This window comes from Elephas maximus, chromosome 5 (assembly GCF_024166365.1).
Source record: "Elephas maximus indicus isolate mEleMax1 chromosome 5, mEleMax1 primary haplotype, whole genome shotgun sequence".
Classification (NCBI taxonomy): Eukaryota; Metazoa; Chordata; class Mammalia; order Proboscidea; family Elephantidae; genus Elephas; species Elephas maximus.
The window spans coordinates 165,593,339-165,621,169 of NC_064823.1; the positions used below are offsets into that span (position 1 = coordinate 165,593,339).

Genomic DNA, 27,831 nt, shown 5'->3' on the forward strand with positions numbered 1-27,831 from the left:
TTCACCATGAGTTTTATTTCAGGAGGACTTTGTTTTGTGCTGTAGGGTGGAATGCGGCCAAGCCTTTCTCAGCATTGGTGGCACCTGGGTTACTGCGTGTTTCCTAAACCCAGGTGTGCTCAAGCCGCCATTGCTGTGCCTCACACACCTTCTGGACCCGAGCCCCCAGGGCTGGCCCGGACCACCTGCCTCAGATGACAGCATTGCCAAGGCCTCACCGCCAAGGAGCCTGGGGGTCCTGCCTGTCCCCAGGGTTCGCCGACCGCTGTCAGGCTCAGCAGGGAGCAAATAAATAACACACGTGGCTCAGTCTGTGTGGCACAGCACACCTGGCTCTTGAAGACGAGTCAATGCAGAGCACACATGGTGGGGGTATCTGGGGGAGAATTCCATCTCTAAAGTGCTTCTCAGGACAGGGGTCCTGCGTTCTCATCAACTCTGGCCCTGCTGGGGAAGGTCTGGGTGGTGTGAGGAGCAGCACATGGTTCCCAATGACGTGGTGTGCACAGTGGGTGAGCAAGAAGGGGTGGCACGGCCCGGAGCAGTCTGGATTCACACGTGAGTGCAGATACGCATGCGCCTGCAAACACCTTGCATGCATTCACACGAGGACACACACGCCCATTCATGCATCCATATGCACACACACACCCGTGAGCACATTCACACAAGCACACACACCCATGAGCACACACATGGATGCACCTATATGCACACACACACACACCCTGTGAGCACATACACATGCATGCATCCATATGCACACATGCATAGCACACACACACACACCCATGAGCACATCTCTCGCACATTCAGTATCTGCGTTGGGGCTGGGGCACCCTGGGGAGCATCCTCATGCGGCCGACAGGAATGGGAAGAAAAAGAAGTCGAAGGCAAACTTGAGGGCGCCATGTACGGTGCCACGCCAGTCCTGCTCAAGCTTGACGTGCCGTGGGGCTGGTGAGGGCTGTGCCACGCAGTTGAGGCAGCTGATGGCCTTGAGCTCGAAGACGGGCCACTTGCTGCCCAGGCGGCCCTCTAGCACGGTGCTGAACTCGACGAGGCTGCCCTGGCGCAGGCTGAGCAGCACAGTGCGGAACTCACTGCTGGCACGCAGCACAATGTCCTTGGTGACGTCATCCTCCTCGGTGCCACGAGTGCCGTTGGGGCTGCCAGGTAGCATGCCCACAGTGAGCTCGAACTTGTACCGGTCGAACCGCTTGATGTGGCAGGGGTGCTTGGCCAGCAGCTTGAGGCGGCAGAGCTCCTGCTCAGCGGTGGGGATGCCGCCAGTGCTGCAGGGTGGGTAAGCCTCGCCATACAGGCAGCGTAGCCAATCGCCCACAGCGAAGGGCAGCATGTTGATGGCTGCCTCCGCGCTGTTGTCAATCTCCGTCACTCGCACATACTTGAAGCGGCCTGTCCAGGTGACACGGTGGCCCTCCAAGTGGCTGCAGAGGATCTGTGTACGTGCCATGTTGGTCTCCCGCCACGCACGTGGCCCACACAGGGTGCTGTACTGTGGCCAGGTCAGCGTGGAGTTGTACACCTTCATGCCCTCCGACCGGTACACATAGAACCAGCAGAAGAGCACCACGGCTGAGACCCAGACCAGGATGAGCTTGACCACAGAGCTACGTGTCAGCGACCGCAGCGCACCTGCCACTGAGGCGCGGGCACCAGGCCCCCAGCGCAGCAGCAGTGGGATGCCACATGCCACCACTGCGACTGCCACCTTGGTCAGCTCCAGGGACACAAGCCACCGTGCCAGCTGCACCAGGCCCATCAGGACCAGCCCCACCACCAGCACCGGGAGTGCAAAGAGGAAGAGGAAGTAGCCAATGGAGGCGCGCACAAGCCCCAGGCTGGTGGACTGCAGCAGCAGCACCACCGAGAGCTCACACCACATGAAACAGACCAGGTAGGGTACCAGGTAGCAGTAGGTGCCCTTGAAGTGCTTGAGCTGTGCCATGCGGAAGAAGCGGTAGAAGAGGTGCAGGTAGAGCAGGCAGGGAATGCTGACGTTGAGCACGAACAGGTGGCCCAGTGGCACGCGGAGCAGGGTCTGGCCAAGCAGCTTCAGCGGCTGGCAGTCAAAGGGCAGGGCGGGCAGGAGGGACAGCAGGCCAGCCGCCACCTCAGTGGCCAGTGCCCGGCGGGTGTGGGGCTCGGCTGAGGAGCCCAGGCTGGTGTAACTGGTCACGGTGAAGAAGATGGACACGAGGGCCAGCTCAGAGCAGGGCACCCAGTCCCTGCTGGCGACAGGGAAGGAGAAGATGACAAAGAAGACAGACAGCAGGAAGTGGACGTAGGGCTCCAGGTGATTCCAGCCGAAGTTGCCCTCGGCCTGCTCCACGTCCAGGCCGGGCTCGAAGCGCAGCAGCAGGTCGGTGAGTGTGCGGAAGCTCTCCCAGGCCCTGCTGTCCTGAAACACCTTGAGGGTGCAGATGACCATGGAGACGAAGGACAGGTAGAAGACCACCAGGGGGATGCAGAAGGCAAAGAAGTCGATGGTCAGGTTGCTGATGATGAAGAAGAAGAGCAGGGCGTTGAGGTGGTGGGTGGGTACGATGGTGGACAGCCAGTGCATGCCTGCCTTGGAAGCCACGTCAATGAGGTACTCCTTGATCTCCATGATGGCGTGCAGGGGGTACCTGACCACCTAGGGGGGTGAGAGGGGTGCCAGAGCTCAGACAAGGGCTCCACAAACTGCCCAGCACGCTGCCCTCTCTAAGCACCAGTTCCTGGTGAAGCAGGCAGCTCGCCCAGCCGTGTTCCCACCACAAGCCTCTCTGTTCACGAGGTGGGCGGCAGGGAGAGCAGGTCGGCTGTGACCTGTATTAACAATCACATTAAATATGAACGGTCTAACTACACCAAATAAAAGACAGAGACTGTCAGAGTGGATAAAATATAAGACCCGGCCATGTATTGTCTATAAGAAACCCACTTTAAACACAGTGCACAGCTACGTTCAAAGGAGGGAGATGAAGAAAGCTATGCCACGCTAATACCAACCAAAAGAGAGTATCTGCATCAATTTCAGAGAAAGCAGGCTTCAGAGCATGGAAAACTATCAGGGAAAAAGAGGGGCTTTATATAATGATGAGGGGGTCAACTATCCAAGACATACAGTCCTGAATGTGTATGTGCCTAATGACAGAGCGTCAAAATACCTGAGGCAAAAACTGACAGAACTGCAGCAAAGAGACAAATCCACTGTTACAGTTGGGGATTTCAGCACACTCCTATCAGTAATCAACAGATGCAGCAGGCAGAAAATCAGTAAGGACAGAGTCGAACGGCACCAACAATCAACCTGATGATCTAATTGCCATTTATACATTACTTCATCCAACAACAACAAAATACACATTCTTCTCAAGCTCGCACGGAACACTCGCCAAGCCTGGCCACATTCCTGACCATAAAACATACCTTAACAAATTTAAAAGAAGAGAAATCATGCTGAGTATGTTCTCAGACAACAATGCAATTAAACTAGAAAAGATAGGTAGAAGATACAAAAAAAACTAGAGATTAAACAACACACTTGTAAATAATACACAGATGAAATAAAGAGTCTTCAGAGAAATTAGAAGCTATTTTGAACAAAACAAAAATAAAACTGGTCAGAATTTGTGGGATGCAGCGAAAGCAGTGCTTGGAGGGCAACCAACAGCACTGAGTGCGTACGTTGGAAAAGGGGGGATCTAAAACCAGTGACCTAAGCTGCCGCCTTAGGGAGCTCGGAAAAGAAGAACAAACTAATTCCAACATAAGCAGAAGAAAAGAAATAATAAAAATTAGAGCCGAAATCAATGGAACTGGAAACAGGACATTAATGGAGAAAATCAATGAAACCAAAAGCTGGTTCTTTAAATTGGTAAGCCACTGGCTAAACCAACCAAGAAAAAAAGACGATGCAAATTGCTAATACGAGAAACATTAAGAGGGGCCATCACAGCTGACTCCATGGATATTGGAAGGACACCAAAGAAATACTGTGAGTAACTCTTCGCTCACAAATTTAGTAACTTAGATGAAATTGACCAATTCCTTGAGAGACTCAAACTACCTAAACTCACAAAGGGAAATCGATTATCTGAATAGGCCTCTATCTATTAAAGAAATTAAATCGATGAATAGTAACCTTTCAAAACAGAAAGCTCCAGGCCCAGATAGTTTCACGGGTAAATTCTACCAAACATTTAAAGAAGGATTAGCACCAAACCTTCTCAAAGTTTTCCAACACAGAGAAGAGAACACTGCTCATTCTATGAGATAAGCATTACCTTAATTCTGAAACCAGGCAAAGGTGTGGCTAGGAAGAAAAATTACCGTCCAATATCTCTCATGAACATAGGTGCAAAAATCCTCAGCAAATTATTAGCAGATCGAATCCAACAATGCGTTAAAAGAACTGTACATGTGACCAGGTGGGATTTGTTCCAGGTATGCAAGGCTGGTTTAACATTCACAACTCAACTGACATAATCCATCATACCAACAGACTAAAGAAAAAAATCGTATGATCGTTATCAATAGATCCAGAAAAGCATCTGACAAAATCCAACACCCATTCATAAAAAAAAAAAAAAAAACTTTCAGCAAACCAGGGATAGAGGAGAACCCCCTCAACTTGAAAAAGAACATATACAAAAACCCTACAGCCAACATCACACTTAATGGTGGGAAATGACATCCCTCCTCCCTAAGGCTGGAACAAGACAAGGATGTCCCTCTCACACTCCTATTCAACATTGTACTGGAAATCAAAATTAGACAAGAAAACAAAATAAAAGATTGGGAAGGAAAAAATAAAACTGTTTTTATTCACAAACGGTATGACTGTCTATGTAGAAAATCCCAAAGAACTGACTAAAAAACTCCTGAAATGAATAAGCAATTATAGCAAAGTTGCAGGATGTAAGTTTAATATACAAAATGAGTTGAAATTTGAAATTAAAAAAAATACAATACCATTTACATTACCACCAAAAATAATGAAATACTTAGGTATTCACCTAACAAAATATTTGCAATCTCTACGTGAGAAAAGAGTCCCTTGGTGGAACAAAGGATTAAGCACTCTATTACTAACCCGCGGTGTTGAACTTTAGACTAGGTGCTGCTCCGTTCTGTACTGTCGTCATTCTGTCCACGGAAAGGGGAGTTCCACACAGAACAGAACCCCTGCAGGGTGATCCGAGGGACACCCTACGCAGCTCCAGGACCCATGTGCTAAGGTGGGGCTCCCCCATGGCGTCCTGGAGCACTGGGGCACACGCAGGGCTGAGTCGCCTCACCTTCAGGCGCAGCGGCAGGTCCTCAGGGCTTCTTCCAGCCAGCTCCTCATCCTCATCCCCGTCCTCACCCTGCAGGCACAGACCACTGGGGATGACACCCTTGGCGTACCTCTTGGTGATCTCCACAAAGTCGTCGGGCGCGATGTAGTTTTTGGCTGCAGCACACAAGAAAGGACAAGGGTCCCCTGGGGCAGAGAGCTCAGGCTGTTGGCAGGGACAGATGGGTGGGGGCAGTGCATTGGGCCAGCATGGTGCATGGAGGGGCAGGGGCCAGGTGGGTGGACAGGACCAGGCTGGATGCGGAGGGAGGGATGGCAGAGAGTTCTTCAGATGACATCTCCCTCCCTGCCCCCACAACCCTGCAGCCTGTCCCCTGCTGATCCCTCACTGTGCTGTGATCTCCTGGGCCTTTGCTCCTGCTGATGAACCCTCTGCCTGGGCCCCCCTTGTTGCCTACCATAGCAGACTCCCTGGGGTGCCCCTGATGCGCCCACACACCTGCATTACTGGCTGGCTTTGCTACTGGTCTCTGGGCCATCTCTCCTCCCTCAGAGCGGGCACCCTGTGCTCAGAACATGAACCCTGGATAGGTCAGCTCTAAACAGACCAGACCCAAAACCCACTCATGTTCTGACATCCTGGCAGGGACCCAGGGGGCAGGGGGCTGGGAAGGTGGGCAGGGGGCCCACAGCAGGTTGAGGGGGAGAGGGAAGGCAGGCTGGTAGGTGGGGATCCAGGCTGACTGTCTGGGAGCCGGTGGCAGGGGCACCATGGTGCCACAGCCATACTCACACTCGCTGCTGACCAGGCGCTCCAACATCCGCCTCTGCTTCTGCAGGGACTTGGGGACAGGGCCTGGTTGCGCTCCCCCATCTGCAGGGACAGTGTGAGTGAGACCCTGGCAATTATTCCTCCCAGTGTCCCCCAGCCCTGTAGCCTGGAAACAGGCCCACAGGATCCTGGGCTCCCAGCCCCACAGTCAGGACCCATCCCTCACTGTTCTCCTAGGGAATCCCTATTCCCCACGGTGGGCCCCACCCAACACCACGCACCATGCCTGTCAACCTGGCCCACGTTCTCCAGCAGCTCTGACACGGCCACTTGCTTCTTCTTCTTGGGGTTGAGTCTCCAGTACACGACCAGGGCCGCCTTGCGCACTGCCCGCTCCAGCTCCGTCTCCGAGGTCAGCTCCTGCACCTGCTGCTCATTTTCGGAGGTGATGCCTGTGGGCAGGGCCACCTCCACCGTCATCTGGGGTGCCAGGGACTTGTCCAATGTCACCAGGGATGCCTGAGCCCCCCCACCCCCGCCTCACTGCCTGAGAAGGCTCAGAAGGCGAGGTCCATGCAGGGTTTCAGGCATGCAGGTCACCAGGGCTGGACAGTGTGAGGAAAGGTGGCTCTGTCTGGCCCCCTCACCCCTTCCCCTTATCCCGGCTCCCAAGACCCCTGTCTCCCTTTTCCTGAGGCTGCCCAGGAGCAACACTGTCCTCCACTGCCCCCCGCCCCCCGGGCTTATGAGGGGCCCATGACCCAGCGGCTCTGCCCAGACTGGATGGAAAGTCCACCCCATGGAGCTGCTGCCTAACCTCAGCCCACATCATGCTGACCCTCTTCACCGGCTCCAGGGCCCTCTGTTCGGATCAGAATCCAGCAGAGAGGAGTGATAATTACCCGCTCACAGACCCGCCTTGACCACAGGGCACAGAGACATCCCAGGCTACGTATGCTGTACTCCAACACGCTGACTGACGGAGAGGCCGGGCACAGCCACACGGCAGGATGCATGTCGCCAGCCCTACAGCCCTGCACTTCAGCTCTCAGGCTGGGTACCGTCTTGGCCAAGCACACTCACCTTTCCTGCCTGCCAGGCACCGGCGCAGCAATCGGACTGCCTCACGCCGGCCTTGCTTTGCAGCCAGGACCAGCCAGCCCACAGCCGTGCAGTTGTTGAGCTCCTCATCTGCCTCACTAGCCAGCTGCAGGTAGTGCCTGCCCACCTGTAAGGAGCACGCCGCAGGTAGTGCCTACCCACCTGTAAGAAGCGCGCTGGGACAGGGGCTCACTGCCCACCTGGGGCTGCTCAGCCAGGTCCCCGCCCCACCAGACATGGTAACATACTCCCCCAGGCAGGCCCCCCCTACCCCACCAGCTGCCGTGATGGGGCTTCCCAGCCCCATCTACTTCCCACCTGGTCTACTTCCCAGCCAGACACCCACCCAACCAGATACCATGACATGGGGCTCGTCACCTGCCTAACCCATACCCCATCCCACCAGACAGTGACACGTTCCCCTAGCTGTGCCCCACCCCACCAGATGCCATGACACACTCCACACAGGCTCACTGCCCACCCTACTCACTCCTCCTGCTGGGCCCCCCATCCTGTCCTGTAGCTGGCCCCTCCCACACTCAGCCTACTCTGTCCCCTGAGCCAGCTGCAGAGGTGGGGTGTCCTGCACTCAGCTGGCGTTGGCCCCAGCACCGTTCCCCACAGCAGCACTGAACGGCACGGAAAGGCCAGCCCTGCCATGTACACATCTCCTTCCTGGGAACTCCTCTACCCCTGTGGGCCAGATGCCAGGAGGCCCTCCCACCTATCAGTGCATGGAAACTCAGAATGGTTTGGTCTACTCACGGCACACTGTCGTGCCCACCTGTGTACACCTTGCGCACACTGTTCCATGTCGTACAGCTGAGCCCTTGTGGTGGCCATGTGGCCGGAGCTAAAATCCAGGTTCTCTGCGGTCCCTGACCTAGTCCTATGCTCTCTACAGATGGAGAAACTGAGGCCCAGGGCCAGCGCAGCCCCAGCTCTGCCCCCACCTGGGACGCCCAGTCTGGTTGGAGTCTCTGCAGTACAGTGTGGGTGTGAGGACAAGGTGGGTGTGGAGTGTGGGTGAGCACGGCGGGAACAGCTCTGAAGACACCAGGCCCCAGCTGGAGCCACACACTTGGCGAGGGTAGCAGTGGGAAGCCGCCACTTGGGCCACAACCGCATGACTGCAGCGAGACCACCAGGCCTCTCTGAAAAGTGGGCATGTAACCTCCCAGGGGGTGGCTGGGGGTCTGAGTCCAGGGGGCTGGATGCAGAGCATCCTCGTTTGTGCCACCCGAGGCTGGACCACCAATGTCCCAGAACCCTCGGAAAAGGAATGCAGCAGACACCCGCCTGCACCGCACTCAGGAGCCATGCCTGAAGCGGCAGCTGGGGGCCTGTGGGGCTCAGGGTGGCACAGGGTATCTCCTGCCCTTGTCTGTCCTACAGGTGCTGACTGAGCCCCCGGGGGTGCCTGAAGCAAGCACAGAGGTGACAGGATCACAAGAACACGGCCCCCGCCCCACCCTGGAGAGGGGGAGCAGGAACATCCACACACTAAACACAAGGTACCGAGCCGGCAGGGACACCAGGTTCCCTACTGTTAGCTCTGCACCCTGCCGGCATCACCCCACCAGGACTGGGGGGGTTTTCCCTGTTGCTCCCCCAACCTGTCCACACCTGGGGATGGGCCACATCTGCTAGTCACCTTAGCCTCTCCCTATACAGGGCCTGGTACCCACCCCCGCCACAGACAGGATGAGTCTCACACTGTAGGGAGGGGAGGGTGCGGTGCGTGGTGGGCCCGGAGCCTGGGCAGGTGGGAGCAAGGAGGGTGGGAATGCAGTGAGCATGGAGTGCTGTGAGAAAGGCTTGCAGCCGGGTGTCACTCGCTGGGCCCCCACAGCACCGTCCCCCCTGCCCCAGGGGAACAGTGGTCCTCACCTCCGTCTGTGCCTTGGGGTCCCCAGCCTTGGCTTTCTCCAGGACCTCCTCGAAGGGGAGCGCCATGTCCTCCTTCATAAGCTCTGTAACAGACAGACGGACATCACCCTGTAAAGACCCACTCAGTCCTAACGCCCGGCACCTGTGCACACAACCCCATTTGGATCACAGATGTCATCAGTGTCATCAGTGAACGTGAGGTCACACTGGAGCTGACTGGTACCCTTGTAAGGGGAGCAGAAGACACACAGACACAGACAGACAGGGCAGAGACAGCTGTGTAACAAGGGAGGCAGGGACCGGTTTCATCTATAAACCCTGGACGCCAAAGGCTGGCTGTGGTGACACCAGAAGCTGGGAGAGGCAGTGACAGACTCCTTCAGAGCCTCAGGAGAAGCCAGCCGACACCCCAATCTCGCACTTCTGCCTCCATACCCGTGAGAGGATACGTTCTTGTCATGCCCCAACAGGTCTGGTGCAGGGCCATGGACCAGCCTCTCATCAGTCACCATCAGAGCTGGCTGAGCACCACCCACGCCATCCCACAGGAGCTCAGGCACGAGCTGGAAGAGGCAGAGTCCAGCCCTCGCAGCACACCTGGGGGCCAGGTGGGCCCACGGAGACACCTATTCAGGCTGGAGAGCTTCTTGGAGAACGTGATGTCTGAGGCTTGAAATGCAAGTCAGAGGTAACAGTGAAAGGCACCCAGAGCCTGTCACCAGCTGGCCTTTGCCAGCACGCAGTGCCTGAGGGCATGGGGAGCTGCAGTCAGGGGCCAGGTCTGAGCCTGGAGGTTTGAGGACAAGGGCTCCTGGTCGTCAGCGCCCTCGGACACTGAGGACAGGGCTGGTGCTGGCTACTGCCTGGCTGGCCTGGGCTGGGGGCCACAGGAACTGCCAACCCCCATCCCCTGACCTCACCTGCAGCCTGGCCCCCCTGGGTCTCACACCCACCATCCAGGACCAAGCTCAAAGCCCTCAGACACCTCCCTGGTGCCCTTTCCTCAGGCAACACCACACTGTCCACCAGGCAGCCCCAGCCAGGAATCGAGGCACCCTTAATTCCTCTGAGTCTCTCACTGCCACCCCCTGACCCCATTTCCCACAGCTCTAGAGCCAACCACCTCCAACCCCATGTCCACCTGCCCCAGCCCCACACGGCCTCCCGCTGCCCCACAAGCCGCTCTCCACACAGCAAGAAGGTGTTTCTGTAAACACAAAGCATCACAACATATGCCACTCTCCAGGTTAGCACCTCAGTAGCTCCACCCGCTCACAACAACACCCATTCTCCTGACCCTGACTCTCAAGGCCCTGTTGGATGCCAGGATCCCTTCCCAGGCATCTCGGGCACCACCGTCAAGCACTTCTCCCCGCCTGGGCATGACAGTCTGGGAGCCCTGGACCCATACCCCTTTCCCCTCAGCATCTCCCTTCTGTGGGCAGGGGCCCTGTGGCTTCACCCCTTCCCCCTCAGAACCCCTTCCTCCCAGGGGTCTACGTCCACATTCACAGCATCCAGCTGCCCCATGGAGGGACAGCTACCTGGTGGCTGGGTCCCTGCAGCTGTCAACATACCTGCCCGGTACCGGCGGCTGGGAAGGGCCGCAGATGAAGCAGTCCTGCTGATTGGTGGCCACCGTCACCTCCAAGGTCAGCAGAGAGGGCGCCTCCACCCACCGCGCACAGCCCCGTCGTCGGCTCAGGGGGAGGAGAGGCGGCTTCTACCAGCACAGTGTCAGCAGTCTCATGGCAACAAGAGCACCTCAGCAGGCAGTGAGCCATGCTGCCCCAACACCTTTCCACACCTCTGCCCAGGGCTGGGGTCCCAACGTTAGCCTCTGAGCCTGGGGTCCTACTCGGGGTGGGGCAGAGCTAGGCCTGCCATGTGCGAGGGGGTAGAAATGGGGCTGTGCACATTGGGGCGGATGCAGGCTAGTGCATGTGGGAGTGGATCCAGGAGTGTGCATGCAGGGGTGGGCGCAGGGCTGGGCTGGCCTTGCATGGCGGTGGACGCGAGGCCGTGTGCGTGGGGGTGGACTAGGGGTGGACGCAGGACCGTGTGCGTGGGCGTGGATGCAAGGCTGTGGGGGGGGGTAGACGCAAGGCTGTGCGGGTGGGGGTGGGTGCGGAACCATGTACGTGGCAGGCCCACCCTCCACGTCCAGCGCTGACTCTCTCCTCCCCTCCCCTCCAGGGAAGAAACCACTCTGGCTGTGACTCCCCTTATCTACACTCCCACAGCCCCGCTCCTTCCGCAGGGCTGGTGTTCACTTCCCAGATTTAACCACACGAGTTCCACACTCCAGTCTCCACCCTGGGAGCCACACAGCAATGGAGAGAGGGGGCGGCCTCTGTGGTTGTCCAGAGTCCTTGGTCAGCCCACTGCCCAGGGGCCAGGAGATGAGGTCATCTGGGGTCCTGGGTTGGCCTGCCTGCCCAGAGGCTGGGAGACAAGGTTGAACAGGGTCTCAGGTCAGCCCACCAAGACGTGTGTGGTGTGTATTGTGCACGTGTGGTATGTGTATTTGTATGTGTACGTGTGCAATGTGCGTACATGTATGTATTTGTATGTGTGTACGTGTGTGTGCTGTGTATTGTACACGTGTGTTGTGTGTACATAAACATGTTCATCAGGTGTCATGGATAACGTGTTCTTTGAGCAGGTCAAGGACAGAAGAAAGCAGAGCCCTAGGAGGGTAGGGTTTTAGCAGGTTGGCTGCTAACCAAAAGGTCGGCAGTTTGAATCCACCCACTGCTCCTTGGAAACCCTACTGGGCAGTTCTATCCTGTCTTACAGGGTCGCTATGAGTTAGAATTGATGACGTGAATGGATGTGAGGGTGAAAAGGAGGTGAGTGTTTTCGGTCAAGGTTCCCACATGGTGGAGGGAAGGTGTGGAGGGAGATTTGGAGGACGGAGAAGGCCTGGGTGTGCAGGGGCATGGGGGCCCAGGGAGAGAAGCCACAGAGATTCTGCCAGCACCAAGGAGCTCCCAGGGCTGGTGCCAGGGAGGGGTAACCCGGCCTACTCTGCAGCCGCCTCCTTTCAAGGCGGCCAGGGGTCCATCGTGAGGAATGGTGGGCTGTGGGGTGACCACGGCTGGGGGCTTGGACAGTCTCCTGTCTCCCTCCTACAGTAGGACTTTCTGTAGGTGAGCAGCCACCCTAGATGAAGGGGCCACCAAGGCAGGAGAGATGAAGTCTGGAGGCCAAATGTCAACAGAAGGAGGTTTCCCACCTCGAAAGGAAAAAAAGCAGTGGGTGGAAGCTCCAGTGAGCCCCGCCCGGGGCAGATGCAGGCACGGCGTTGGTGCGAGAGTGACCTAAGCAGATGTACACCTGCTGCGGTGCTCGGCACATGGGAGGCCCTGGACCAGCCCTGAAAGCCTCAACGTGGGGGCCCACGCCTAAGAGTCAGAGGCAACGGCTCTGGGGCGGCGACCCTCCCAAACACTCCCCAGGTGAGTTAGGCACAGAGCTGGGCCAGGGTCTCAGCTGGTAGGGCTCACCGGCTGGGCACGAGGCCACTGCTAACAATGACTGCCCAGCCCTCCTCGAAACCCCAGGTCCAGCCTCTAGTGGCGGGCCCACATTTGCACACTAAAAACCCAACACAATGTTATGGACAAAGTTGAGGCTGAGCCGGCACACCGCGTCAGGACTGAGGAGATGGAGACCATGCTGGCCACCACTCATGGCACAGCAGCCTGGTATGCAGAGGGGATCCGGCCACCCCTCCTTGTCCTTTCTGGGGCTCACTTGACACCCTCTGTCAGAGGTGACATCCCGGCTAGCCAGCGCAGTGGCTAGTTTGTCTGCTGGTGGTCAGCAGACACCTGCTGTGCCCTCAGGGCCAGCCTGAGGGCTTCTGAGACCAGCAACAGCCATAAGCCCGGCCAGGGGTCTGCCTCAGAAATGAGGTGATGACGCCGTGCTCTCAGGTGGCCAGAGTGAGTGGGAACCAGCGAAGTCAGGGGCTGCAGGACAAGGTGGCCAGCCCTCTCAGTGTACACTGCCTGACCCAGGTCCCCGCCACGGGCTCAAGTCCGGTGACAGCCCCTCTCCTATCCTCCCTGCTTCTGCCCTTGCCCACACCACAGCCTTTAAAAGGCACAACAGGCACAACAGTGAGGCGGATCCTCAGAAAGTTAAACACGGGATCCCTACATGACCTGGCAATCGCAGTCCTAGGTATGAACCGGAGACTGGAAAGCACGACACAGACGGACACACGCACATCAGTGTTCACTGTGGCACCATCCCACCAACAGGTGGAGACAACCCACGTGTCCATCAGCACGGGATGGGTAAACACGGTGTAGTCCCTCCACACATGGAATGTTACCCAGCCACAAGGAGAGGTGAAGTCCTGACACGTGCTAGACACGAATGAACCTTGAAAACGATACGCTGAGTCAAGTCGGTCAGACACAAAAGGGCACGTTATCAGGTGATCCATGCAGAAGAAATGTCCGGGACAGGAAGCCCGTGAAGACAGAACATGGATTAGTGGTTGTCAGCAGCTGGATAAGGGCAGAATGGGGACCGACCAACCACGGGTACAGGGCCTGCTTCTGGGGCGATGCAATGTTCTAGACAAGCCAGACATGACGGTTACATGCAACGACAATGTACCAGATGCCAGCGTGCACTCTAAAACTGTTATGTTGTCATGCTGATCGCACCTCACGAAAAAAAAAAGCAAGCACGATTTGTGTCACTGCCCTGATCGGTGGCTGCCGGCAGCTCCCACTTCAGGGGACACCAAGCCCTTACAGACCTGCCCCCCAGGGCTCCCCCAGCAGGCCCTATAAAGGTACCATCTGTCTTCTCTGCACCCACAGGCCCTGTGAGGCCGTTCCTCACCTCCAGCCCTGCCCACACTGGATGGATGGATGGCCTGACCCCAGCTACCCCTCAAGGTGGGGAGGACATGGGGCCCACACCTCACTATGGTCCTCTGTACTGTCTCCCTCTCGTCTCTGTCCCAGGAGCTGTCCTTCGATGGCCTGGGCGGGGGGGTAGCACCCGAGGTCCCAGAAGGGACCGTCTCTCGGAGGCCGCCCCTGTCCTCTCCGAGGAGACAGCTCCCATCCCTCCTATGGGGGTTTCTCAAGAGAAGCCGCTCAAGCCCCCCTACCCCTTGGCCTCGGAAGGGGTCAACAGCGGCACGGGGAGCAGGCAGCAGGCGAGCCACAGAATGAGGGCCAGCGAGGGCTGTCCAGTCAGGCCTTGGGATGGAAAGGTCCTAGAATCCGCTATACCAGACCCTCACAGGACCCTCCCCAGCAAAGGCTGCAGGGTGGGACACACCCGTCTCTGAACATGAGACCCAATGGGGTCTGTGCATCATCCCCGCATCCCCCAGACTGACCGTGGGGACCGGGTTTCTGTCTGTGCACTGCTCCCCCATTCATCCCCATGCCCCCGCCATGTCTTTTGTGGGGACCGAGTTGCTGACGGCAGCACAGTGAGGCACCTCAGAACTGGGGTTTTCAGGGGCATAAGGCGGCCCCAGAGTGGACTGGGGGAATGGGCTCTGTGAGCTGGTCTAGGTAAAGGCGGGGGTCCAGGTGCAGGGGGCCCTGAGCCTTGGGAATGGTGGATGCCGGGTACCCAGCCCAGCGGAGTGCCTGACCAGATGGCCCCATGACTGGGCCGGGAGGATGTCAGGGCACGGGGCACCGGCCACAGGGAACAGTCAGATGGTAAATAAAGTGGAGGCCCGTGAACTCAGATCAGTGCCCAGGCACAGAGGTCAACCAAGGTGCTGTGCATGGGGGCATCTGGCCACAGGGCATAGCCTCCCCCTGTGAAGGCCACCCAGAACCCCACCCACAGGTGGACCTCCCCTTGGGGGTCAACTGTTCTCACCTGGGCCAGCTGCTCTTTCTTGGTTCTGGGCTTGCTCAGCCTGGGGCGTGGCTGGGGTAGCTACTGCACCCCCTGTGTCATGGGGTCCAGGCCTGGCTCGGGGTCCAGGCCCGGCTCGGGGTCCAGGCCCGGCTTGGGGCTCGTCACTCCTCTCCAGCTCCAGTGAGGTGGTGGCGTTGAGCCGGGCTCGGGCCTGGAGCTGCGGGTGGGTGGGGTTTGGAGGTGGAGGGGTGCCGGGGTCCATGCTGCCTGCAAAGAAGAATAGAGGTCAGACACAGGGCAGGGTCACCTGTGAACAAGGTGGGGGCTGCCAACCTCTGGATTTGACCTCACCATGGCCCCCCATAACAGAAGGAAGCAGGAGGAGCAGGTCGGAGCTGCTGACCTCTGGATCTGACCTCACCATGGCCCCCCATAGCAGAGGGGAGCAGGGGGGCAGGAGGGAGCTGCTGACCTCTGGATCTGACCTCACCACGGCCCCCCACAAAACAGAGGGGAGCAGAGGGGGTGGGTGGGGGCTGCTGTGGGTTTGGCCTCACCATGGCCCCCCCATAACAGAAAGGGGAGCAGAGGAGGCAGGCGGGGCTGATCTCTGGATCTGACCTTACCACAGCTCCTCCGTTAAGATCACCCTTGTGTCAGACAAGGAAACTGAAGGAAGACTCCCCAACTGTCATATGCAGGCCCTACCGTCTGAGGCCTGGTCCCCATTCCTGTGACCCTGGGCCCTAGTGTGCCCATCTGAGAAACAGGGACAATGACACCACCACCTCGCAGGTCCGTGCTGAGGGACCATGCCCAGCACAGAATACAACTTAATGTGTTGGGGAGAAACAGGAGAGAAGGAAGGGGCACGCATAGCCAAGGGGGCCAGAATTTAAAACCAGACCTGTCCACCGAAGCCCTTCACACCAGGCCTGAGCCACAGGACCAAACCCCAGAACTTCAAGGCCACCAGGTATTGAAGCACATTACAAAGTGAATGGATTTAAGCCATGTGTGCTAGAAGGGATCTCAGAAAGAGGCCAGGAGCGCCAGCACTCCATAACTCTATGACAAGGGGACAACTCGCTACCTCCATACCCAGGAAGCTCTTCAGCAGCACGAAACTAGCCTGTCGATGAGCGAGGGCAGCCATGAGGCAGAGTCCGGTGTCTGAGCTACTCAGCATCCTGAGGGACCCAGCCCCCACCAAAGCCCACTACTCGGCCTGCTGAGGGACCCAGCCCCCCGTCACAGCTCACTACTCAGTGTGCTGAGGGACCCAGGCCCCCGTCACAGCCCACTACTTGGCCTGCTGACGGACCCAGCCCCCCGTCACAGCTCACTACTCAGTGTGCTGAGGGACCCAGGCCCCCGTCACAGCCCACTACTCAGCCTGCTGACGGACCCACCCCGTCACAGCCCACTACTCGGCCTGCTGAGGGACCCAGCCCCCCGTCACAGCTCACTACTCAGTGTGCTGAGGGACCCAGGCCCCCGTCACAGCCCACTACTCAGCCTGCTGAGGGACCCACCCCGTCACAGCCCACTACTCGGCCTGCTGAGGGACCCAGCCCCCCGTCACAGCCCACTACTCAGTGTGCTGAGGGACCCAGGCCCCCGTCACAGCCCACTACTCGGCCTGCTGAGGGACCCAGCCCCTGTCACAGCCCACTACTCAGCCTGCTGAGGGACCCACCCCGTCACAGCTCACTACTCAGTGTGTTGAGAGACCCAGCGCCTGTCACAGCCCACTACTTGGCCTGCTGAGGGACCCAGGCCCCCGTCACAGCCCACTACTCAGCCTGCTGAGGGACCCAGCCCGTCACAGCCCACTACTCGGCCTGCTGAGGGACCCACCCTGTCACAGCTCACTACTCGGCCTGCTGAGGGACCCAGGCCCCCGTCACAGCCCACTACTCAGCCTGCTGAGGGACCCACCCTGTCACAGCTCACTACTCAGTGTGCTGAGAGACCTAGCCCCTGTCACAGCCCACTACTCAGCCTGCTGAGGGACCCACCCTGTCACAGCTCACTACTCAGCCTGCTGAGGGACCCACCCCGTCACAGCTCACTACTCAGTGTGCTGAGGGACCCACCCCGTCACAGCCCACTACTCAGTGTGCTGAGGGACCCAGGCCCCCGTCACAGCTCACTACTCAGTGTGCTGAGGGACCCAGCCCCCGTCACAGCTCACTACTCAGTGTGCTGAGGGACCCACCCCGTCACAGCTCACTACTCAGTGTGCTGAGGGACCCAGCCCCCCGTCACAGCTCACTACTCAGTGTGCTGAGGGACCCACCCCGTCACAGCTCACTACTCAGTGTCCTGAGGGACCCACCCCGTCACAGCTCACTACTCGGCCTGCTGAGGGACCCACCCTATCAGAGTCCGGCACTAGGGGGGCAGGCTACCACCACCAGCAGGACACAACTTCACACCTAGAACCGATACAGGGAGCAGATTCCCATCCTGCCCTAATTCACAGCTCCTGACCCGCTGCGGCTCAGTGTCCCCATCTGTATAATGCAGTTACAATGTCCACCTGCTCCAGAGAGCTTACAAGGATTACGAGTGTGTTAAGGGTTGAGGCCGCAACAATGTGCTCATGCAACAACTGTGAGGATGTGCAGGCCCAGGCAGTGTTTCATTTTGCTGTACACAGGGTCATTATTCACCACATGTCTGTCAGCTTGTCGAACTGTGGGGGCTTGTGTGTTGCTGTGATGCTGGAAGCTATGCCACCAGTATTCAGGCACCAGCAGGGCGACCCATGGAGGACAGGTTTCAGCTGAGCTTCCAGACTAAGACAGACTAGGAAGAAGGACCCGGCAGTCTACTTCTGAAAAGCATTAGCCAGTGAAAACCTTATGAATAGCAGCGGAACGCTGTCTGATATAGTGCTGGAAGATGAGCCCCCCGGTTGGAAGGCACTCAAAAGATGACTGGGGAAGAGCTGCCTCCTCAAAGTAGAGTAGACTTTAATGACATGGATCGAGTAAAGCTTCCAGGACCTTCATTTGCTGATGTGGCGTGACTCAAAATGAGAAGAAACAGCTGCAAAGATCCATTAATAATCGGAACCTGCAATGTACGAAGTATGAATCTAGGAAAATTGGAAATCATCAAAAATGAAATGGAACGCATAAACATCAATATCCTAGGCATTAGTGAGCTGAAGTGGACTGGTATTGGCCATTCTGAATCAGACAATCATATAGTCTACTATGCTGGGAATGACAACTCAAAAAGGAACGGTGTTGCATTCATTGTCAAAAAGAACATATCAAGATCTACCCTGAAGTACAACGCTGTCCGTGATGGGATAATATCCGTACGCCTACAAGGAAGACCAGTTAATACGACTATTATTCAAATTTATGCACCAACCACTAAGGCCAAAGATGAAAAAACAGAAGATTTTTATCAGCTGCTACAGTCTGAAATTGATCAAACATGCAACCAGGATGCATTGATAATTACTGGTGATTGGAATGAGAAAATTGGAAACAAAGAAGGATCAGCAGGTGGAAAATATGGCCTTGGTGATAGAAACAATGCCGGAGATCGAATGGTAGAATTTTGCAAGACCAACGACTTCTTCATTGCAAATACCTTTTTTCACCAACATAAATGGTGGCTATACACATGGACCTCACCAGATGGAACACACAGAAATCAAATTGACTACATCTGTGGAAAGAGACGATGGAAAAGCTCAATATCATCAGTCAGAACAAGGCCAGGGGCCGACTGTGGAACAGACCATCAATTGCTCATAAGCAAGTTCAAGCTGAAACTGAAGAAAATCAGAACAAGTCCACGAGAGCCAAAATATGACCTTGAGTTTATCCCACCTGAATTTAGAGGCCATCTGAAGAACAGATTTGACGCATTGAACACTAGTGACCAAAGACCAGACGAGGTGTGGAATGACATCAAGGACATCATCCACGAAGAAAGCAAGAGGTCACTGAAAAGACAGGAAAGAGAAAAGACCAAGGTGGATGTCAGAGGAGACTGAAACTTGTTCACGAACATTGAGCAGCTAAAGCAAAAGGAAGAAATGATGAAGTAAAAGAACAGAAGATTTCAAAGGGCCTCTCGAGAAGACAAAGTAAAGTATTACAATGACATGTGCAAAGAGCTAGAGATAGAAAACCAAAAGGGAAGAACACGCACAGCATTTCTTAAGCTGAAAGAACTGAAGAAAAAATTCAAGCCTCAAGTTGCAATAGTAAAGGATTCCATGGGGAAATTATTAAGCGATGCAGGAAGCATCAAAAGAAGATGGAAGGAATACACAGAGTCATTATACCAAAAAGAATTAGTCGATGTTCAACCATTTCAAGAGGTAGCATACGATCAGGAACTGATGGTACTGAAGGAAGAAGTCCAAGCTGCTCTGAAGGCATGGGCGAAAAACAAAGCTCAAGGAATTGATGGAATATCAATTGTGATGTTTCAACAAACAGATGCAGCACTGGAGGTGCTCACTCGTCTATGCCAAGAAACATGGAAGACAGCTTCCTGGCCAACTGACTGGAAGAGATCCATATCTATGCCTATTCCCAAGAAAGGTGATCCAACTCAATGTGGAAATTATAGAACAATATCATTAATACTACACGCAAGCAAAATTTTGGTGAAGTTTATTAAAAAACGGCTGCAGCCGTATATTGACAGGAAACTGCCAGAAATTCAGGCTGATTTCAGAGGAGGACATGGAACCAGGGTATCATTGCTGATGTCAGATGGATCCTGGCTGAGAGGCTGAAAGCAGAGACTACCAGGAGGATGTTTACCTGTGTTCTACTGACTACACAAAGGCATTCGACTGTGTGGATCAAAACAAATCATGGATAACATTGTGAAGAATGGGAATTAATTCCAGAACACTTGTGCTCATGAGGAACCTTTACATAGATCAAGAGGCAGTTGTTTGGACAGAACAAGGGGATACTGATTGGTTCAAAGTCAGGAAAGGTGTGCATCAGGGTTGTATCCTTTCACCATACCTATTCAATTTGTATGCTGAGCAAATGATCTGAGAAGCTGGACTATATGAAGAAGAACAGGGCGTCAGGATTGGAGACTCATTAACAACCTGCATTATGCAGATGACACAGCCTTGCTTGCTGAAAGTGAAGAGGACTTGAAGCACTTACTAATGAAGATCAGAGACCACAGCCTTCAGTATGGATTACACCTCAACATAAAGAAAACAAAAATCCTCACAACTGGACCAATAAGCAACATCATGATATATGGACAAAAGACTGAAGTTGTCAAGAATTTCATTTTACTTGGATCCACAATCAACACCCATGGAAACAGCAGTCGAGAAACTAAAAGATGCACCGCATTGGGTAAATCTGCTGCAAGGACCTCTTTAAAGTGTTAAAAAGCAAAGATGTCACCTTGAAGACTAAGGTGTGCCTGACCCAAGCCATGGTATTTTCAATTGCATCATATGCATGTAAAAGCTGGACAATGAATAAGGAAGACCGAAGAAGAACTGATGCCTTTGAATTGTGGTGTTGGTGAAGAATATTGAATATACCATGGACTGCCAAAAAAAAAAAAAAAATGCCAAAAGAACACAACAAATCTGTCTTTGAAGAAGTGCAACCAGGATGCTCCTTAGGAGCAAGGATGGAGAGACTACATGTCACATACTTTGGACATGTTGTCAAGAGGGATCAGTCCCTGGAGAAAGACATCATGCTTGGTAAAGTACAGGGTCAGTGGAAGAGGAAGACCCTCAACGAGATGGACTGACACAGTGGCTGCAACAATGAGCTGAAGCATAACAATTGTAAGGAAGGTGCAGGACCGGGCAGTGTTTCGTTCTGTTGTGCACAGGGTCACTATGAGTCAGAACTGACTCGACGGCACCTAACAACAGGGTCGTTATGAATTAGAACTGACTCGACAGCACCCAACAGCAACAAGGACAAGTCCATGTCCCAAACCCAGTACTGTGAACGTGACCTCATCTGAAAACAGGCCTTTGCAGATGTAACCAGTCAACTTACGGTCACACTGAAGCAGGGTCAGCCCTAATCCTATATGGCTGGTATCCCTATAAAAAGACAAGAGAGGGAGGGAGACACAGATAAGACGGCCATGTAAAGATGGAGGCCATTGTTAGGTGCTGTCGAGTTGGTCCCGACTTGTAGTGACCCCATGTACAAGAGAATGAAACACTACTGCCCGGTCCTGCAGCATCCTCACAATCCTTGATATGCTGGAGCTCATTGCTGCAGCCACTCTATCAATCCACCTTGTTGAGGGTCTTCCTCTTCTTCGCTGATCCTCTACCCTACCAAGCATGATGTCCTTCTCCAGGGACTGATCCCTCCTGATAACATAGCCAAAGTATGTGAGACATAGTCTTGCCATCCTTGCTACGGAGCATTCTGGTCATACTTCTGCCAAAATAGATTTGTTCGTTCTTTTGGCAGTCCATGGTATATTCAGTATTCTTCTCCAACACCACAATTCAAAGGCATCAATTCTTCAGTGTTCTTTATTCATCATTCAGCTTTCACATGCATGTGAAGCGATTGAAAACACCGTGGCTTGGATCAGACACACCTTAGTCTTCAAGGTCACATCTTTGCTGGTCAACACTTGAGGTATTCTGCAGCATCTTTTCCAATGCATTGTTAGATTTCCTGACTGCTGCCTCCATGGGTGTTGATTGTGGATCCAAGTAAGATGAAATTCTTGACAACTTCAATCTTTTCTCCATTTATTATGATGTTATTTATTGGTCCAGTTGTGAGGATTTTTGTTTTCTTTATGTTGAGGTGCAATCCCTACTGAAGGCTGTGGCCTCTGATCTTCATCAGTAAGTGCTTCAAGTCCTCTTCACTTTCAGCAAGCAAGGTTGTGTCATCTGCATAACACAAGTTGTTAATGAGTCTTCCTCCAATCTCGATACTGTCTTCTTCTTCATATAGTCCAGCTTCTTGGATTATCTGTTCAGCATACAGATTGGATACGTACAGTGAAAGGATACAACCCTGACACACACCTTTTCTGACTTTAAACCATGCAGTAACCCCTTGTTCTGTTCAAACGACTGCCTCTTGATCTATGTATAGGCTCCTCATGAGCACAATTAAGTGTTTTGGAACTTCCATTCTTTGCAATGTTATCCGTAATTTGTTATGATCAACAAACTCAAATGCCTTTGCATAGTCAATAAAACACAGGTCGATGTCTTTCTGGTATTCTCTGCTTTCAACTAGAAGCCACCTGACATCAGCGACGACATCCCTGGTTCCACGTCCTCTTCTGAATCCGGCCTGAATTTCTGGCAGCTCCCTGTCGACATACTGCTGCAGCTGCTTTTGAATGATCTTCAGCAAAATTTTACTTGCATGTGATATTACTGATATTTTCAATAATTTCCATATTTGGTTGGCTCACCTTTCTTGGGAATAGGCATAAACATGGATCTCTTCCAGTCGGTTGGCCTGGTAGCTGTCTTTAAATTTCTTGGCATGTGGAGGGTGAGACGGAGTTATGCTGCCACAAACCAAGGAACGCTGGAAACCAAAAGCTGGAGAGACAAAGAAGGGTCCTCCCCAAGGGCCTCCAGAGGGAACGGGGCCCTGCCCACACCTAGACTTCAGACTTCTGGCCTCTAGAACTGTGAGAGAACATCTGTGGTTTTAAGCCTCGCAGTACAGGGTGTGAGGGACGAAAAACAATCTGAAATGTAAAGCATGAAAAAACTCCAAGCCATTTACTCCCAGGTACTAAATAAAGGTGTGTTCAGTTGAAAAACACCTCAAGGAAGGAATTTCAGAGAACATAGGCTCTGCGGGCTGTGGGGCTAAGTGCTACATGTTGTCACGTTGGTCAAAAGAAGCCCGCTTAAAGGAGGTCTCCAGTGAGTGGGAATGAGGTGAAAGGAGGATAATTCCCCGAGTCCCTGAGGGTGGCCCAGCCCTTTCTGGATGGAAGAGTTTGCTATTTCAAAACGAACAACACAGTTCATTTCCAGGGCTGGGTCCCAGGGACGTTCTGGTGTCCTGCCTTCTTCGACAATTCTGGGGACTGGGTTTCACTTCTGAGTCCGCTGCCAGCCGAGCACATAGCAGGGGCCTCCTGTGTACTGGGCAAAGGCAGCCTGGCCCCAGGGAGGGGCACTGGCTTGGGGTGTCGACTGACCTCATGTGTGACCTCGGGCGCGTCCCTCCCCAGCCCCAGACCCCAGCTGCAGAACAAGAGGCCCACATCCACGCCCCACCAACTCCAGCTACCCTAGTCACCCACAGGCAGCACCCAGCCCCATTTGCACCTGGTGGCTGAGAGGCAGCCTGGCACTAGCACCACAGAAAGCTCAGAAAGCTCAGTGCTCGCATTCTTCGCTGGTGAGTACCGTGTATATTTTTATCCTGTCTATGCGACAGCCAGCACCCAGGAGCTCAGAGGGCCTCCCGTCCACCAGGATGGGAACAGAAGGACCCAGGCAGCCACCTGCTTGAAATGCCCAATGCTGGCTCAGGCCAGCTGATTCTGCCCCCCAGGAGGCAGCCTGACCACTGGCCTGTGCCTCAGAGAAGCCGTGGGATACCTGTGACCAGACCCCATCTCCCAGGAGGCAGCCCAGGGGGTCAGGGTGGGGAATTGTCCTCCGGGCCTGGGGTGTCTGCCTGGCCTCTGGCACGGGAGGGCCACTCAGGACAAGGCACCTGCCCTTGGTGGTTCCCAGGGATCTGTTTTCTGCCCCAGAGCACTAAGGGACAAACGAAAAGGCCCCCAGCTCCACCCACAGCGGCGGGTGCATGGGACATGAGCCCCCTCACACCAGGCTGTGCTCCACCTCTGCAACCCCTGCACACCGGTCCCACCCCCACCTCTGATGGCACCCAGCTCCTACATAGCGGGCCCACTCTGTGCCCAGCCACCGCACACTGGCTGCACCCTGGGCCCTCATGTCCAGTCCCCACATACCAGATATCACTTTGCACCTAGCTCCCTCACTCTAGCTCCACCCTGGCCCCCACACACTGGCTCCGTGCCCAGTCCCTGGCCAGCTAACATGTGTGGACTGAGGCTGGATCTCGTGCCAAACACTGGAGCATCCTCCCCCAGGGACAACATGGGCTGGCCCCAGGGGCTCCTCTGGGCCTGAGTGGACATGGCCACTGGCAGACCAAGGGCGAGGACTAGGCAGCACCTGGGCTAGAGCAGAGGCCTTGCTCCACTGCGGCCAGGGACAGGGTGGGCTTCTGCTGGAAGGCTAAGTCTAAGGCAGAGCAGGTGAGTGGCAAGTACCAGCTGAGGCGGAGGGGGGCGTCTGGCATTCCAGCAAGGAGTGCGTCCAGGAGAATGAGCCAGCAAGAAGTCCTGGAGGTGCATGGCAGCTGGGGAGGGGGCACTGGGGAGGGCACACGAGGAAGGAGGAAGGAGGCTGAGGGAGGCAGGATGAACGGGAGGCCGGAAGAGGCTGGGGGCGTCCAGGGGAGAAGGGCAGAGGGCTGGACCCAGCTGGGCATCCGGGAGGCTCTGGGGCCGGGGCATAATGTGACAGGTGGGAGCCCGGGGAGACCTGGCTTGTAGGGTACCACTTTCTGAGGTGGGGACCAAGGGGGCTGTAGGGGGAGCTGGTCAGGCCAGCTCTACCCCACCATGGTCCTTCCTGTCACATTGTGGGCTGTGTCTGGTACCGTCCCCCGCGAGCCCAGGAATTCTGGGGTCCAGGGATGAGCTGTGTCCCGCTATAACCAGGCCCAGTCCCCAAGGTCTGTCCAGCCGGGTCTGGGATGGTGATCTGCACACAGTCTGTCCTGAAGAAGGCGAGGCTGGATACCCAGCCACCTTTCCTGTGTCCAGTTCAAGGCCCATCTCTTAGGGGTGGGGGGATGCCAGAACGTCAGGACTCTCTCTGCAAACCCCTGGCCCCATACTAGGTGCCCCGTGGAGAAAGGGGAGCAGCGGGCACAGGAGAGTGTGGGCTCCGGGCTAATACAAGGTCTAGAGTGCCTTACGGGGAGGGAGAGCAGACCCAGGCGGGGGAAGCCCTCTACGAACTGTAAAGCTGGGCCAACTGCCAGGGGACAACGTCCAAGGTGAGGGAGTGGCCGGCAGAGGGGTCACCCACTCCGCCGGCCCGGGAAGCCACCGTACCTCCGGGAAAGCACAGGGGCCAATGGAGACCACGATCCCTGCCCCGAGAGCTGAGCTGACACCTGGGGGCTACGCTGGGTGCCCTGGAATGTGCCCTGGAATGTCCTGACCACAAGCCGGCCGTCCGCGCAGCCGTCCGCGCAGGCAGGACCGGCGTCCAGGCCGGGGCTGCGCCGCCCCCGCCCAGCGGCTCCCCGGCTCCAGGCGGCCGTGGGGTCCCGCCGGCTCGAGGCTGACCCTGCCCCGGGCCCCGCCCCTGGCTCCGCGGTCCTCCCACCGGTCCGGCCGGCGCCGCGGGGAAGGGCCGCGATGGGCAGCTCGGGTCGGACGGCGGAGGGCGGGCCTCAGTTTCCCCACCCGCACGGGGCTTCCGCGGGGGGCTCGCGGGCGCGGGGGGCGCGGGCCCGGCCGGAGGGAGACCCGGACCCCGGTTCACGTGGGGGGACCTACGGGGCTCGCCCAGAGGGAAGCCGAGGCCGGCGGCGGGGCGCCCCGAGGCTGCGGGCCCTTCCCCGCCCCCCGAGCACTCACCCGGCCGCAGTGGCCCCGCGCCCGGAGCGCAGGACGCCGCCAAGTCGCCGAGGAGCCAGGCGCCAGGGCGGGAGCCGGGCGGCGCGCGGGGAAAGGCCGGCGGCCCAGGCGAGGGGCGGGCCTCGGCGGGGCGGGGCGACGGCCGCCCTCCACTCACGGCGCGGCTCCGAGCACGCGGCCCCCGCTCGGCCCGCTCAGCGGTCGGCGCCCCGCCAATCACCGCGCGGCTCCGCCAATCCCGGAGCGCCTCGCCTGGTTACCGCCGGCTCAGCGGCTACGCAGTCAGGGCCGAGTGCCCCGGAGGCGGGGCCAAAAGGGTCCGAGCGGACTCGGCCCGGCCCGCCCAGGCCCCGCCCATGCTCCGCCCCGGGCTCCGCCCAGCCCCCGCCCAGAATCTTGCGCCCAGGACCCGCCCAGGACCCGCCGAGGATCCGCCCAGGACCCGCCCAGGATCCGCCCAGGACCCGCCCAGGACCCGGCCAGGACCCGCCCAGCCGCTATCAGGGCGAGCGTTTCCGAGCGGACTCGGCTCGGTCCGGCCCATGCCCCGCCCATGCCCCGCCCAGGACCCGCCCAGGACCCGCCCAGGACCCTCACATCCTCTCGCACAGCGAACGTTTCCGAGCGGACTCGGCCCAGCCCGACTCGGCCCCTACCCCGAGCCCTTAGTGACTGGCCGGAGCCCAGAAGAGACAGAGATTCCGGGCGGTTCCGGGGTGCGCTCCAGCGCTGACCACAGCAGCTCGGGAGCTTATCTGCCCAAAGTCAAACAGAACGGTCTCCCCCACTCCGATAATAGTAATAATTACGGAAAACTTGGGGAATACAGAAAAGTAGAAAGAGGAAAAGCATCGCTCAAAGAACATCGCTGCTCTCATTTTGGGATGTGAGCATATTTTCCATTTTTAAGAGGCGTGTTTAAACTTCATTGTGATTACGCTGTATACGTGTTTTTCCATCTTGGTGGGTTTGGGCCTATCATTATTTTTTTTTTAAAAAAAGGAGTAAAGAGCTCAACTACTGACCAAAAGGTCGGAATTCACCAGCCGCTCCTTGGAAACCCTACGGGGCACTTCTACTCTGTCCTAGAGGGTCGCTATGAGTCGGAATCGACTCCACGGCATCGGGCTTGGGTTTTTGGGGGTTTACCACTATAAAATATGGATTTCCAGATGTCGCGACGCCCCCAGGCTGCCTGCTCTGCATTCTGGGGTCCCCCCAGGGCTCCCATGCACCCAGTAGAGACCCAGCTGCAGGCACTAGCACTTCGGGGTGGCAGTAATTGCTTCCTCTTCTCTCCCCTAATAGAGAGCAGGGACTCTGAGTTCATTCCTGCACCATGTGCCTGGCACGTAAAAAAAAAGTAGGCCCTGATAAACATTTACTGAAACGTTCGTCATTTTAAACAGTCCTCCATTTCTGGACATTTGGGTTACTTCCCATTTTGTATTTACATTTATTTTTACAAACAACACATGATAAATCTCCTAGTTCTAGCAAAGCTGTTAAGAGCAAAAAGAGACAGAGAGATCAGGGTGGGGACTGATTCATGATTTGTTTCTGGCTTGTAACTTTGGGCAAGTTACCTAACTGCTGCTGGTCAGCATGGGTCCGCGGACCAACCAGCAGCATCAGCATTGCCACAGCTAGTTAGAAACACAGGAAGGAGTGAACCTCAGGCCACCCCACGCCTGCCAAATCAGAACCTGCGTTCCAGTGTGCACCGTTACTCTTGAGAAGGACCAAGCTGACCTTTTTTATATATATATATATATAATTTTTATTGTGCTTTAAGTGAAAGTTTACAAATCAAGCCAGTCTCTCACATAAAAACCCATATATACCTTGCTACACACTCCCAATCACTCTCCCCCTAATGAGACAGTCTGCTCTCTCCCTCCACTCTCTGTTTTCATGTCCATTTTGCCAGCTTCTAACCCCCTCCACCCTCTCATCTCCCACCCAGGCAGGAGATGCCAACATAGTCTCAAGTGTCCCCCTGATCCAAGAAGCTCACTCCTCACCAGAATCCCTCTACAACCCACTGTCCAGTTCAATCCATGTCTGAAGAGTTGGCTTCGGGAATGGTTCGTGTCCTGGGCCGACAGAAGGTCTGGGGGCCATGAGCACCGGGGTCCTTCTAGTCTCAGACCACTAAAAAAAAAAAGTCTGGTCTTTTTATGAGAATTTGGGGTCTGCATCCCACTGCTCTCCTGCTCCCTCA

At 56.0% G+C, this 27,831-nt stretch overlaps 2 protein-coding genes across 3 annotated transcripts; both read right to left on the reverse strand.

The window, feature by feature from the left end:
• WFS1 (wolframin ER transmembrane glycoprotein) lies at nt 1-25,715 on the reverse strand. 2 transcript variants are annotated; one of them, XM_049886789.1, is made up of 8 exons: nt 25,608-25,715; nt 14,946-15,190; nt 9,072-9,154; nt 7,164-7,308; nt 6,362-6,532; nt 6,102-6,182; nt 5,310-5,464; nt 1-2,662 (listed from the first exon to the last, which is right to left on the reverse strand). In XM_049886789.1, the coding sequence occupies exons 2-8, from the start codon at nt 15,187-15,189 to the stop codon at nt 854-856; spliced, it is 2,688 nt and encodes an 895-aa protein (XP_049742746.1). In that variant the 5' UTR covers nt 15,190; nt 25,608-25,715; the 3' UTR covers nt 1-853. The 2 variants fall into 2 exon arrangements, with proteins under 2 accessions (XP_049742746.1, XP_049742745.1); XM_049886788.1 differs by having other exon boundaries at nt 14,946-15,194.
• Nucleotides 17,085-27,245, reverse strand: LOC126076773 (transcription initiation factor TFIID subunit 4-like). Its single transcript, XM_049885321.1, has 4 exons — nt 27,194-27,245; nt 25,937-26,362; nt 25,077-25,859; nt 17,085-24,327 (listed from the first exon to the last, which is right to left on the reverse strand). Exons 1-4 carry the CDS (start codon nt 27,243-27,245, stop codon nt 24,116-24,118), a joined length of 1,473 nt encoding a protein of 490 aa, XP_049741278.1. The 3' UTR covers nt 17,085-24,115.
• Nucleotides 27,246-27,831: the final 586 nt, after the last annotated feature.

Coding starts and splice junctions, on each gene's coding strand:
- WFS1 (XM_049886789.1), bottom strand. CDS start 15,189: ATGGACCCCGGCACCCCTCCACCTCCAAACCCCACCCACCCGCAGCTC. Junction 6,183..6,361: donor GGGCCAGGTTGACAGGCATG/GTGCGTGGTGTT, acceptor CTGTCCCTGCAG/ATGGGGGAGCGCAACCAGGC. Junction 2,663..5,309: donor ACCTGCCGCTGCGCCTGAAG/GTGAGGCGACTC, acceptor TCACCCCCCTAG/GTGGTCAGGTACCCCCTGCA.
- LOC126076773 (XM_049885321.1), bottom strand. CDS start 27,245: ATGCTGATGCTGCTGGTTGGTCCGCGGACCCATGCTGACCAGCAGCAG. Junction 26,363..27,193: donor TGCTGACCAGCAGCAGTTAG/GTAACTTGCCCA, acceptor GACTTTGGGCAG/ATAAGCTCCCGAGCTGCTGT. Junction 25,860..25,936: donor GCCTGGGCGGGCCGGGCCGA/GTCCGCTCGGAC, acceptor GGCGGTAACCAG/GCGAGGCGCTCCGGGATTGG.